Consider the following 12603-nt stretch of genomic DNA (forward strand, 5'->3'; position numbering starts at 1 on the left):
CTGTTGATGCAGGAATCTTGAGGAAAAAAAACACAAAGTGCTGGAGGAATTCAGCGGGTCAGGCAGCATCTGTGGAGGGAATAGACAGGTGACATTTCAGATTGGGGCCCCAGGGTTCCAACCCAAATTATCAACAGTCCATTCCCTTCATAAATAATGCCTGACCCACTGACTCCTCCAGGTCTAGGTCTGTGTGTTTAGAACAGTTGAAAAAACGCTTTGTTTCAAGTCCTTGTCCTGCGACAAATAAATTTATTTGATCCCGACATGAAACCGCGGTAAAATGCTATGACTCCTCTTGGTCAGTGCGTTCTCGGGAAGAAATCCAGCGATTTACAATCACTTCCTGGAACAAAAAGACAAAAATTGTTCAATAACCACTAAGGTCCAAATAACCACAAACAACAAGTTTTGTCATCAGTTGATGTTTTCACTAAAAAGGAAATCCTTGCACCTGAACTTTAATCCTCTTCATACATTCTGGTGAAGTCATTTCTTCTTCAGTCATATTTGATGGCTTAATCAAATAGCACAACATGAGTTCCTGAACAAAAAGAGATAACAAAATTGTTAGTGTATGTTATAAACTTTTAAAAAAACATGGCATTAAAGACAACACATATAGGAAGTGTATGTTTATCAGTATATTATGGAGTGGTTTTATTATTTATTCATGTTACCTTCGGAGGCTACCTGACCTACAGTATTTTTCACTGTTATTTTAGTGTTTAGTCATCCATCAAAACAATACCTTCAACTTTTATTAATCAGTTTCAAAAATAACACTTAAAAGAAATGAACAAATATTTTTATTGTCGGTGAAACAAGTAATGAAATTCCATTTTACCAACTTAGATGTACAGTCTACCCTCGTTATTATGGACATCTTTATAACAGATTTCAGTTGCAGTGGATGGAGTGTTCCCGCAGTAATCGGACACCACTGTATTTTTAAGAACACAGGCTGCTAGTTACATTGCGGGAGGCCATCGAAATTGACAAGCGATCGCTTCGATCGAAACTTGTGCAATGAGACTCTGAAATAATGTAACAAACAGCCTTTAGTACAGATGCTCCTTGACTTACGATGCTTCGACGTACGATATTTCGACTTTACGATGGTGCAAAAACGATACAGATTCAGTATAAACCGCACGTCGAATTTTGATCTTTTCCTGGGCTAACGATATCCTCTCTCGTGATGCTGGGCAACGGCAGCAAGCCGCAGCTCCCAGTCAGCCACGCCATCAGGTGCATCGACTTACGATATTTTCGATTTACGATGGGTTTATCGGAACGTAACCCCATCGTAAGTCGAGGAGCATCTGTATTTTTAGCAGTAACAAAAATATATTTTTAGCTGTTAAAAAGAACTTTGTGTTTGAAGACATTTTCTTGGTTCACAGAGTAACCGCTAAGTGGTTGGAGTGAATCCCTTACTCGGTTATTTTTAGACAATAGACAATAGGTGCAGGAGGAGGCCATTCGGCCCTTTGAGCCAGCACCGCCATTCAATGTGAACATGGCTGATCATTCTCAATCATTACCCCGTTCCTGCCTCCTCCCCATACCCCCTGACTCCGCTATCCTTAAGAGCTCTATCTAGCTCTCTCTTGAATGCATTCAGAGAATTGGCCTTCACTGCCTTCTGAGGCAGAGAATTCCACAGATTTACAACTCTGACTGAAAAAGTTTTTCCTCATCTCAGTTCTAAATGGCCTACCCCTTATTCTTAAACTGTGGCCCCTTGTTCTGGACTCCCCCAACATTGGGAACATGTTTCCTGCCTCTAACGTGTCCAACCCCTTAATATTCTTATACGTTTCGATAAGATCTCCTCTCATCCTTCTAAATTCCAGTCTATACAAGCCTAGTCGCTCCAGTCTTTCAACATATGGCAGTCCCGCCATTCCGGGAATTAAACTAGTAAACCTACGCTGCACGCCCTCAATAGCAAGAATATCCTTCCTCACATTTGGAGACCAGGGATTAGATTTAGATTTAGAGATACAGCGTGGAAACAGGCCCTTCGGCCCACCGAGTCCGCGCTGCCCAGCAATCCCCGCACATTAACACTATCCTACACACACTAGGGACAATTTTTACATTTTACCCAGTCAATTAACCTACAAACCTGTACGTCTTTGGAGTGTGGGAGGAAACCGAAGATCTCGGAGAAAACCCACGCAGGTCACGGGGAGAACGTACAAACTCCGAACAGACGGCGCCCGTAGTCAGGATCGAACCTGAGTCTCCGGCGCTGCATTCGCTGTAAGGCAGCAACTCTACCGCTGCGCCACCGTGCCGGTTATAGCAGACAATCGGCAATAACGGACCCCATTTCCCTCCCTCCCTATGGCCCGTTATAACGAGGGTCATCTGTATGCTGAAATGAATAAATGTGAAAGGACAGGTTGATAAATGGCCTTAAATATAAAGAAAAAGAGGCTAGTCAGGCAATATCTGTGTTGAAAGAAGCAGAGTTAATGTTCAGCTCAATGGTCCTTCAACAGAACAAAGGTAATCTACCTGAAATATTCACGGTGTTTCTCTCTCCACAGATGCTGAAAGATCTGCTGAAAATCCCTGTTTTTATTTCAGATTTCCAGAATCTGCAGTTATTTGCTTTTCAATGGCTTGTAAATGACTGCCGCCAATGATTACGCACAGAGTACATAATATTATGAAATCAGAGTCATACAACGTGGAAGCAGGCAACTTTAGCCTAACTCATCCACGCTGGCCAAGATGTACCATTTAAGCTGGTCCCATTTCCCCGCATTTGGTCCATGTCCCTCTAAACCTTTCCTATCCATGTACACGTCTTAAGTATATTTTAAATGTTATTGTACCCACCTCAAATCCCTCCTCGGGCAGTTCATTCCATATACTCACCACCCTCTGACTGAAAAAGTGGTCCCTTGGGTCCCTATTAAAACTTTTCCCTCTCATCCTACGTCATTTTTCCCTGGAGTCCTGGCAACATCCTGTCAAATCTCCACTGCACTCTTTCCAGCTTAATGACATCCTTTCCATAGTAGGGTGACCAAACTTGAACATAACACTCCAAATGCAGCCTCACCAGCATCTTGCACAACTGTGACAGAATGTCCCGACTTCTACATTCAATGCCCTGACTGAGGAAGGCCAATGTACCAAATGCTTTCTTTACCACCCTATCCACCTGCGATGTCTCTTTCAGGGAACTCTGCATCTACACCGATCAGCCAAAACATGATGAGCCAAAATATTATGACCACCTGCCTAATATGTTGTTGGTCCTCCATGTGCAGCCCCATAAGCAGCAGGGTGCAATGCACTGTGTATTGTGACACATTCCTCCCGTGACCACCATTAAAATTTCCTGTGACTTGTGCCACAGTAGACCTTCTGTCGGTTCGGACCAGACGGCCTTCGTTGCCCTCGCACATCGATGAGCCTTGGGCGCCCAACACCCTGTCTGTCGCCGGTTTGTGGTTTGTCCCTCCTCGGACCACTGTCGGTAGATACTCACCACTGCTGACCGGGAGCACCCCACAAGCCTTGCCGTTTCAGAGATGCTCTGACCCAGTCGTCTGGCCATAACAATTTGGCCCTTGTCAAAGTCGCTCAGGTCTTTACTCCTGCCCATTTCTCCTGCATCCAACACTTCAACCTCAAGAACTGACCGTTCACTTGCTGCCTAATGTATCCCACCCCTTGACAGGTGCCATTGTAACAAGATAATCAATGTTATTCACTCTGCCTGTCAGTGGTCATAATGTTTTGGCTGATCAGTGTGGACTCCTGGATCCCTCTGCAAACAGTAACCAGGGCAAACAGTAGCCAGGAAGCAGCGTGCAAATTACATCAGTAGATACAATCAGTAAGAAAGGCAATGTTACGGTGGTCATAAGAGTAATGGCAGATGAATTGAATATGTTTTTGCATCAGTCTTCACAGTGGCAGATACTAGCAATGTGCCGGAAATTCAAGAGAATCAGGGGGGGGAAATTAGTGGAGTGACTGTCACTAAAGAGAAGCTGAGAGGTCCGAAGGTGGATAAGTCACCTGGATGGATGGACTGCACCCCAGGGTTCTGAAAGAGGTGGCTTTAGAGATTGTGGAGAAATGGAAAATTGCAAATATTACTCCCTTGTTCAAGAAGGAAGTGACGCAGAAGAGTGGAAACCATTGGCCAGTGAGTGATTTTAGAGTCCGTTATAAAAGGTGAGGTTTCGGAGCACTTTGAAGTGCGCGATAAAATAGGCTCAGGTCAACATAGTTTTGTGACAGGGAGATCTTGCCTGTTGGAATTTTTTGAGGGAGTAAATAGCGGGATAGGCAAAGGAGTCAGTGGATGTGGTTTCCCTGGATTTTTTCAGAAGGCCTTTGATAAGGTGAGGCTGCTAATGAGGGTGAGAGCTCATGTTATCAGAGGGATGATACTAGCAAAGATAGCAGGTTGGCTGGATGGCAGAAGGCAAAGAGTGGCAAAAAGATGGCCTCTTCTGCCAGTGACTAGCGGTGTACCGCAGGGTCGGTGTTGGAGCCGCTACTCTTCATGGTGTGTGTCAATAATTTGGATGAGGGAATTGAAGCTTTATGGCCATGTTTGCAGATGATACGAAGATAGGTGGAGGGGCAGGTAGTGTAGCGAACTACCTGCCTCTAGTAGTTCTGTACACTACCTGCAGGGACTCTGCAGAAGGACTTGTACAGGTCGTGAGAGTGGGCTGAGAAGTGGCAGATGGAATATAATGTAACAAAGTGTGGAGTCATGCATTTTGGTAGTTGGAATAAAGGCATAGAATATTTTCTAAATGGAGAGAGAATTCAGAAATCAGAGGTGCAAAGGGACTACGGAGTGCTGGTGCAGGATTCCCAAAAAGTTAATTTGCAAGTCGAATCGGTAGTAAGAAAGGCAAATGCACTGCTGGCATTTATTTCGAGAGGACTAGAATATAAAAACTGGGATAGAATGCTGGGGCTCTATAAGGCACTGTTCTGATCACATTTGGAGTATTGTGAGCGGGTTTTGGGCCCCATAATATGAGGAAGGATGTGCTGGCGTTGGAGACGGGTTCAGAGGAGGTTTACGAGAATGATCCCAGGAATGATGAGTGTTTGAAGGCACTGAGACCGTACCCGCTGGAGTTTAGAAGGATGAGGGGGTACCTTATTGAAACGCACCAAATAGTCAAAGGCCTGGATAGAGTGAATGTGGAGAGGAGGTTTCCACTAGTGGGAGAGTCCAGGACCAGAGGCCACAGCCTCAGAGTAAAAGGTCGTTCCGTTAGGAAGGAGATGAGAAGGAACTTCTTTAGTCAGATGGTGGTAAATGTGTGGAATTCATTGCTACGGACAACTGTGGAGGCAGAGTCAGGCGAGGATTGACAGTTTTTGATTTGTACAGGTGTCAGGGGTTATGGTGCAAAGGCAGAAGCATGGGGTTGTGAGGGAAAGATAGATCAGCCATGATTAAATAGCGGAGTAGTTTTGATGGGCCAAATGGCCTAATTCTGCTCCTAGAACTTATGAACCATTCTTAAACAGAGGGCCAACATCAGCCATTCTCCAGTCACCCAGCACCTCAACTGTGTCTTATGATGATTCCTATATCTCCGTCTGCAGTCCTGCAATTTCTTCTCTAGCTTCCCAGAGTGTCCTCAGATGTACATGACCAGCCCCAGGGGATTTTTCTACCTTCATACGCCTTAGGACGTCTCACACCTCCTCAACCGTCATGCAGACTGTCCTCAAGCCATCTCCATTAGCTGTCCCAAGCTCCCCAGTCTCTGTGTCTTTCTCCACAATAAAAAGAGGGGAATACTCATTGAAGACCTTGCCCACTTCCTGCAGTTGCTCACATTGATGACCACTTTGGTTTCTAAGGGGCCCCATTCTCTCGCTTGTTACCCTATTTCCCTTAATGTACTTATAAAATAACTTTCTCCTTAATCGCCTCTGCAAGAGCTTATTGCTCCCTTTTGCCCTCCTGATTTCCTTCTTAAATGACCTAGAACTCCTGCTCTACGACCACATTTTGACCCAGATATCTGATCTCCCGGTGGCCGAGCACTTCAACTCCCCCTCCCATTCCCAGTCTGACCTTTCTGTCATGAGCCTCCTCCAGTGCCATAGTGAGGCCCACCGGAATTTGGAGGAACAGCACCTCATATTTCACCTGGGTAGCTTGCAGCCCAGTGGTATGAACATTGACTTCTCCAACTTTAGATAGTTCCTCTGTCCCTCTCTTCCCCTCCCCCTTCCCAGATCTCCCACTGTCTTCTTGCCTCCACCTATATCATTCCTTTGTCCCGCCCCCCTGACATCAGTCTAAAGAAGGGTCTCGACCCGAAACATCGCCCATTCCTTCTCTCCTGAGATGCTGCCTGATCTGCTGAGTTACTCCAGCATTTTGTGAATAAATTCCTTCTTAAATGTGGTCCTCAGTCCCTAAACTCCTCCAGCGATACACTAGATCCCAGCTGCCTATACCGGGATAATGCTTCCTTTTTCCTGACCAACGCCTCACTTGCTCTCGTCATCCAGGCTTTCTTACTCCCATATGCCTAGCCCTTCACTATCCGCCCCAATTCAGAACTTTGGGTTTAACCATGAAAAGAATAAAAACAGTAATTAGGTTACAATCATCCTAAACAATTCGGTTGTAATTAAGATGAGAATTTTGCATATATTATTAATACAAAGGGCATTAAATCCATTCGATACTTGTCCTGCTGATATTTCAGAATGATGTCAAGGATAAGTCACTGTTATACGGATATTTGTAACACAATATCCTTCTACCATTTGCAGCAGAGACCTTTAAAGACTTTGAGGCACCCGAGGTAGACACAAAATGCTGGAGTAACTCAGCTGGTCAGGCAGCATCTCAGGAGAGAAGGAATGGGTGACGTTTCGGGTCGAGACCCTTCTTCAGACTGATGTCAGGGGAGGGGGCGGGACAAAGATAGGATGTAGTAGGAGACAGGAAGACAGTGGGAGAACTAGGAAGGGGGAGGGGAAAGGGAGGGACAGAGGAACTATCTGAAGTTAGAGAAGTCAATGTTCATACCGCTGGGGTGTAAACTGCCCAAGGGAAATATGAGGTGCTGTTCCTCCAATTTGCGCTGGGCCTCACTATGACAATGGAGGAGGCCCATGACAGAAAGGTCCGACTGGGAGTGGGAGGGGAGTTGAAGTGCTGAGCCACCAGGAGATCAGGTTGGTTAAGGCAGACTGAGCGAAGGTGTTGAGCGAAACGATCGCCGAGCCTGCGTTTGGTCTCGCCGATGTAGAGAAGTTGACATCTGGAACAGCGGATACAATACACGAGGTTGGAGGAGGTGCAGGTGAACCTCTGCCTCACCTGGAAAGACTGTTTGGGTCCTTGGATGGAGTCGAGGGGGGAGGTAAATGGACAGGTGTTGCATCTCCTGCAGTTGCAGGGGAAGGTACCTGGGGGTGGTTTGGTTGGGAAGGGACGAGTAGACCAGGGAGTTACGGAGGGGACGGTCTGAGGCACCCAAAGTTCTCTATAGCAATTAAGTAATTTTGATGGAGCGATTTTTTTGTAGTATGGGACATAAATGTAATTCTATTGCCATGATTTGAATACCTAGTGTTATTTTAAAAGCATAAAAAAGAAAAGTTTAGAGTATTTTCTTTACACGGCATTAAATCATGGGTTGGAATATTTTACTGTAACACCAACTTTGTAAAAGAGCATTGTACCTCGTAATAAAAAATATTTAAAGCCATTGAATGCCAGAATTTGAGAAGAGCAGTAATTCACTATGGAGCATTTAATAATTGTCAAATGCCCTGTTTACAACGATTGTATGGTGGTTTTGTTGAGGATGCCAGACAAAGTTCTGACAATATACATTGTCAACAACCAAAGTGGGAGTCTACTCTTAAAAATCTACAATCCACAGAGAAATAAACGACTGAGAAAGCCCGGGAAACAGATGAAAAAAAGTTTCTATTAAACTATTAAAAACCTATGCGTACAGAAGTTGGGGAAGGCTTGGCGTCAACAAAACACGATTTCTGTTGGAGTGTTCAAGGAGAACCTTTACCTTAGAGACATTGGTAGTGATTCGAACCAACCCTGCAAGTGACTGCCATGTAAAAGGCCTCTGTTGCAAGCCCCGACAACTGTCATCAACCATTTCAACCACGATTGAATAACTGTAGACAGAAAGAAAACAAAAAATGGATCATTGGACTATAAAAATAGAATAAGATTCCAATGCAAATATTATTTTAACTGCACTATTCATACCTTGCGTGATAAAATGGAGGCCCTTTTCGATATAGCACTGAAATACAAAAGGATAATTAAATGCTATTTTAAATCTGATGCACAAATATAAAGGTTTGTTCTGATTACAAAACGTAAAAAAAAAAGACTGGAATGTTAGAAGTCGGAAATAAAAAAGATAAATCACTGGAAATAGTCATCAGGTCAGGCAGCATTCCTAGAAAGAGGAAAAAGTTAATGTTTCAACCTGACAAGGTGGATGGAGCCTGAAAGGGGAAAAGTGGATGTTGAACTTGTTGTTTTAATCTGGTTTTATTTACCACGTCCTGTATGGCTTTTAACTGTTCTTACTATTTTACTCTCCTGTAACAACAGGTATGGCCTTCATTAAAAAAGGACATTAACATATCCTTTCTTCACAAGATACAAATACCAATTATTTCTACAATACAATTGCAGCTGAAACAACACCATTATCCCCATTATTATGCAGGCAAATAATAAGTTGGGCAGAGATTGACGTTGTTAGTATTTTCTTCTGAAACAAAGAGAGCAAATTAACCGAGGAAGTGATCATCATCAGTTATTTAACAGGAATATCTAATCTCCAGGCTTTCCAAAATAAATGTGCCACTCATATTTATCTACAACAAACCACGTAATGAAATAACACTTTTAATGAGGGGTGCATGCCTTACTATTGCCATTAAGAGGTAAACTGATTCTTTCACCCGTATCCTATTTGGACGCAAGTATCTGTGTCTCAGAATGTCATTCATAAAGGATATTGTATTACAATAGCAATGAGTCATTATTCCCCGTGCAAACAAAGTGCTGTGAAAAGAAATGTGGGAGGCAGGTTTGGGCTTCCAACTACTCTCCCCATATCACATTCTCCTTTTCAATCAGGTTGTCTGTAATGGCCTGATGCCAAACGTAGCGAGGAATTAAGATGGAAGCAAAGGGCATTCACCTTGATGGCTCTGCCTATGTTGCAAAGCTGAAGACACAGTAATGGCAGGATGCCTCCAGGAACATCCTTCTGCCACTGGGTGCTGAATAATCAGTGGCAACAATAAGATCTCAGGCCAGGGCAAAACACTCCAAGCTGTGATACACAGATTTACAAGCAGGTTGCCAAGACTGGGGGAATTTACTTAGAAACATAGAAAATAGGTGCAGGAGTAGGCCATTCGGCCCTTCGAGCCTCATGATCATGGCTGATCATCCAACTCAGTATCCCGTACCTGCCTTCTCTCCATACCCCCTGATCCCTTTAGCCACAAGGGCCACATCTAACTCCCTCTTAAATATAGCCAATGAACTGGCCTGAACTTACGAGGAGAAACAGGATAGACGAGTGTAGTTTTCTTTGGAATACCCTGAACCTCAATACTGGCGCCCTTCAGGGTTATGTGCTCCCTGCCCCAACACTATGCCCCTCCGCCCCTTGCTCGACTCCTTCTATACCCATGACCGTGTCCGAGTACATCAACAACTCAATCTTTATGTTCCTCAGTGAGGTGACTGCTGTCAGCTGGACCAACAACAATGAGATGAAGTGCAAGAAAGAGATTGTGAATCTTGCGTCAGGACGTCAGGCTAATGTAGTTTAGTCCTTAGTTTAGTGATACAGTGTGGAAACAGGCCCTGCGGCCCACCGAGTCTACACCGACCAGCAGTCCCCGCTCATTAACACTATCCGACACTAGGAACAATTTTTACGTTGCTACCAAGCCAATTAACCTACAAACCTGCACGTCTTTGGAGTGGGAGGAAACCAAAGTTCTCAAAGAAAGCCCATGTGGTCACGGGGAGAACGTACAAACTCTGTACAGACAAGCACCCGTGGCTATTATGCCACCATTCCCATATCATCAATCTAAATTTGAGCCAACAGGTGCATATCTCCATAACTCCTTCAAAGCAACAATGTTTTCAGTCAAGTCAAACTGGTAGTCAAGTATGATTTTAATTTGGTCACCGACTAAATCCTATATTAAAAAAAAGCTTGTTATACACAAAATAATCAAATAACACACAAAAGCTTGAAAAGTTCAATTTGTGACTTTGCAGTAGTTCTCTGTGACATTTTATACAAATTTCTACTGGAAACAGAGTTGACATTCATTAGATTGAGGTTGAAAGGCAATCCGACCTGGATTATTCTGTCCCATTCTACATTGTAGTGACACTAATAGGATTAGCATACACCCTGATCATGTTCTTGCCCAGCACGGGACATGGACTTTCTGTAACATCTACTGGACTACTTGATGAAACAATTCATGATTCAACCATATTGATAGATTTGGAATGCCATCCAGAACACACCAGATACGGATGGCAGATTTCCTTCCCTGAAGGACGTAACGTCAAATGGATTTTACAACAATTTGATTGCTTCACTGTTACCATAAACATTGATAGCTTTCTATTTTTATTTCCGATTTCTTCACTTGTCATGGTGGGATTCCATCTCATTTCCAGATCAATAGTCCAGGCCTCTGGTTATTTATTCAGTAACCTAACCATAATGCCGCCACACCCAAAACCAGATGCAGATAAAATCTAGGACATTTCAGACTTTTTTTGTTGAGTTCAGTGTGAATTTTCTGAATTCTCTGAGCTTTAATGGAGATAGTTTTACTTTTAAGACAAAGACTTTCACCTAGTTGCGCTGTTCAGATGTGGCATTTTCTGAAACACTTAAATTGCCAACCACATACTATCTAAATTTATATACTAAAACTCTCGTTTGTTATCTTGTTTGTGACTGAACTTCAGCCAAAACGGTACACGATAGCGCGACAATTTTAGGCCCACCTTACTCATCATTGTCACTTTAATAATAATGCAAGTAGTTTTATTGAAATTGGTGTTATGTTTTTAAAGTTATTCACATTTTTAAGTTTAAAATGAGAGGAGGGTGAGGGAGGGGGGAGTGGGGAAGAAGGGAGACGGGGGGGGGGGGGGGTGAGGAGAGAGGGGAGGACGGAGGACAGGGTGCTGCACCAATGCAGGAGAGGTTTGGGCCCAACGGGTCCACATGGTCTAGTAGTGTAATAAAAAGGAACTGCAGATGCTGGGGGAGCTCAGCGGGTCCAGCAGCATCTCTGGAGAAAATAGATAGGTGACGTTTCGGGTCGTGACCCTTCTTCACACCACATACTGTATTTTTGAAGTGTAATCTCTGGCATAATGTAGGAAATATGATAGCAACTTACCACAAAGACCAATGTAATAATGAGCACAGCCTGTTATTTTTAGGGACATTGATGTTAGGATATGTGTTGGCCCCAGGGAGAACTCCCCAATCCTCTTTGATTCTGTATATTGTGTCATTGTCAAAAGGGTGAACATAGATTAAGCAAGTACTTACAAAGGTCTGTTCCATACTTCAGTCCTGTTTTTGGCACCCAGCCTTTACCTCGAAAGTAATGATAGCCCATGTAGTTGGCTTTAAACCCAGGCTGAATTGCACTAAATACTTCCCAGAGTTTGACAATAGTCAGAGGCTCCTGAAAGCAAAAGACAGCCCATCATTAATATTTATAATCGTTTGCGTGACTGGTTGGGTATTAATGGCTTCAGTCTCCATCATCAACTTGACAAGCAAACAAAATGTAAACCGATACTGCTAATGATTCAGATCATTGAAGTGTTAAAACCTATCCTTCTTTTGTATAGTTAGATCCTGATGGACGTGGGATTTCTAGTGTTCTCAGGTTCTATTTCACATTTCTAATATTTTATCTCTTCTCATTGCGTATTGCGTTAATATTTTTGTTAAATTCAATCTCAGTGGATAGATTAATCCAAGTCAAATACTTCCAAAAAGCTAATATTTCAATGATCCTGTTGCTTTTATGTTCAAAGTTCAAATGTAACATTCAGAGTGTGACACTGCTTAAGAACATAAGTCAGAGAAGCAGGCCATTTGGCCCGTCGTGCCTGTTCCATCACTCAATAAGATCATGGCTGATCATTTACCCGAGTACCACCCTCCTACATTAACATCGCATCCCTTGAATTTCTAAATATCCAAATATCAAATTTTCTTTTAAATGTGCTCAGTGATTGAGCCAGTTCAGGAGTAGAGAATTTTTAAGATTCGCTGCCGTCTGGGTGAAGAAAATCAAGTTGAAATCGTAATCCTAACCCACAATTGCAAGTTCTGCTTGTAGATTGAAACTTTCTTCATCTGCAACAGTAATTGCAAATTGAATAAATAACAATTAGGAGAGATTTGATCAATTCTAAGTCTCTATCCAAAGGAGAATGTAATACTTACCTCATCTTGAAAAATAGTTAAACATCCCAAGGCATAAACGAGGAAAAAGGCCTGAAAC

General features: G+C 43.2%; 1 protein-coding gene across 2 annotated transcripts in view; it reads right to left on the minus strand.

The window, feature by feature from the left end:
* Positions 1–217: 217 nt before the first annotated feature.
* The window catches only part of tsen2 (TSEN2 tRNA splicing endonuclease subunit), a 33899-nt gene continuing 21513 nt past the window's right edge, over positions 218–12603 (minus strand). For both annotated transcript variants that reach the window (XM_078413781.1, XM_078413780.1), the window contains exons 7-12: positions 12546–12596; positions 11634–11772; positions 8273–8309; positions 8067–8178; positions 455–544; positions 218–346 (exon numbers count right to left, since the gene is read on the minus strand). In XM_078413781.1, the coding sequence (XP_078269907.1) occupies positions 287–346; positions 455–544; positions 8067–8178; positions 8273–8309; positions 11634–11772; positions 12546–12596 (489 nt within the window). In that variant the 3' untranslated portion in view covers positions 218–286. The remainder of the gene's footprint in view (positions 347–454; positions 545–8066; positions 8179–8272; positions 8310–11633; positions 11773–12545; positions 12597–12603) is intronic.

Source organism: Rhinoraja longicauda, chromosome 17 (assembly GCF_053455715.1).
Source record: "Rhinoraja longicauda isolate Sanriku21f chromosome 17, sRhiLon1.1, whole genome shotgun sequence".
In the NCBI taxonomy this organism is placed as follows: Eukaryota; Metazoa; Chordata; class Chondrichthyes; order Rajiformes; family Arhynchobatidae; genus Rhinoraja; species Rhinoraja longicauda.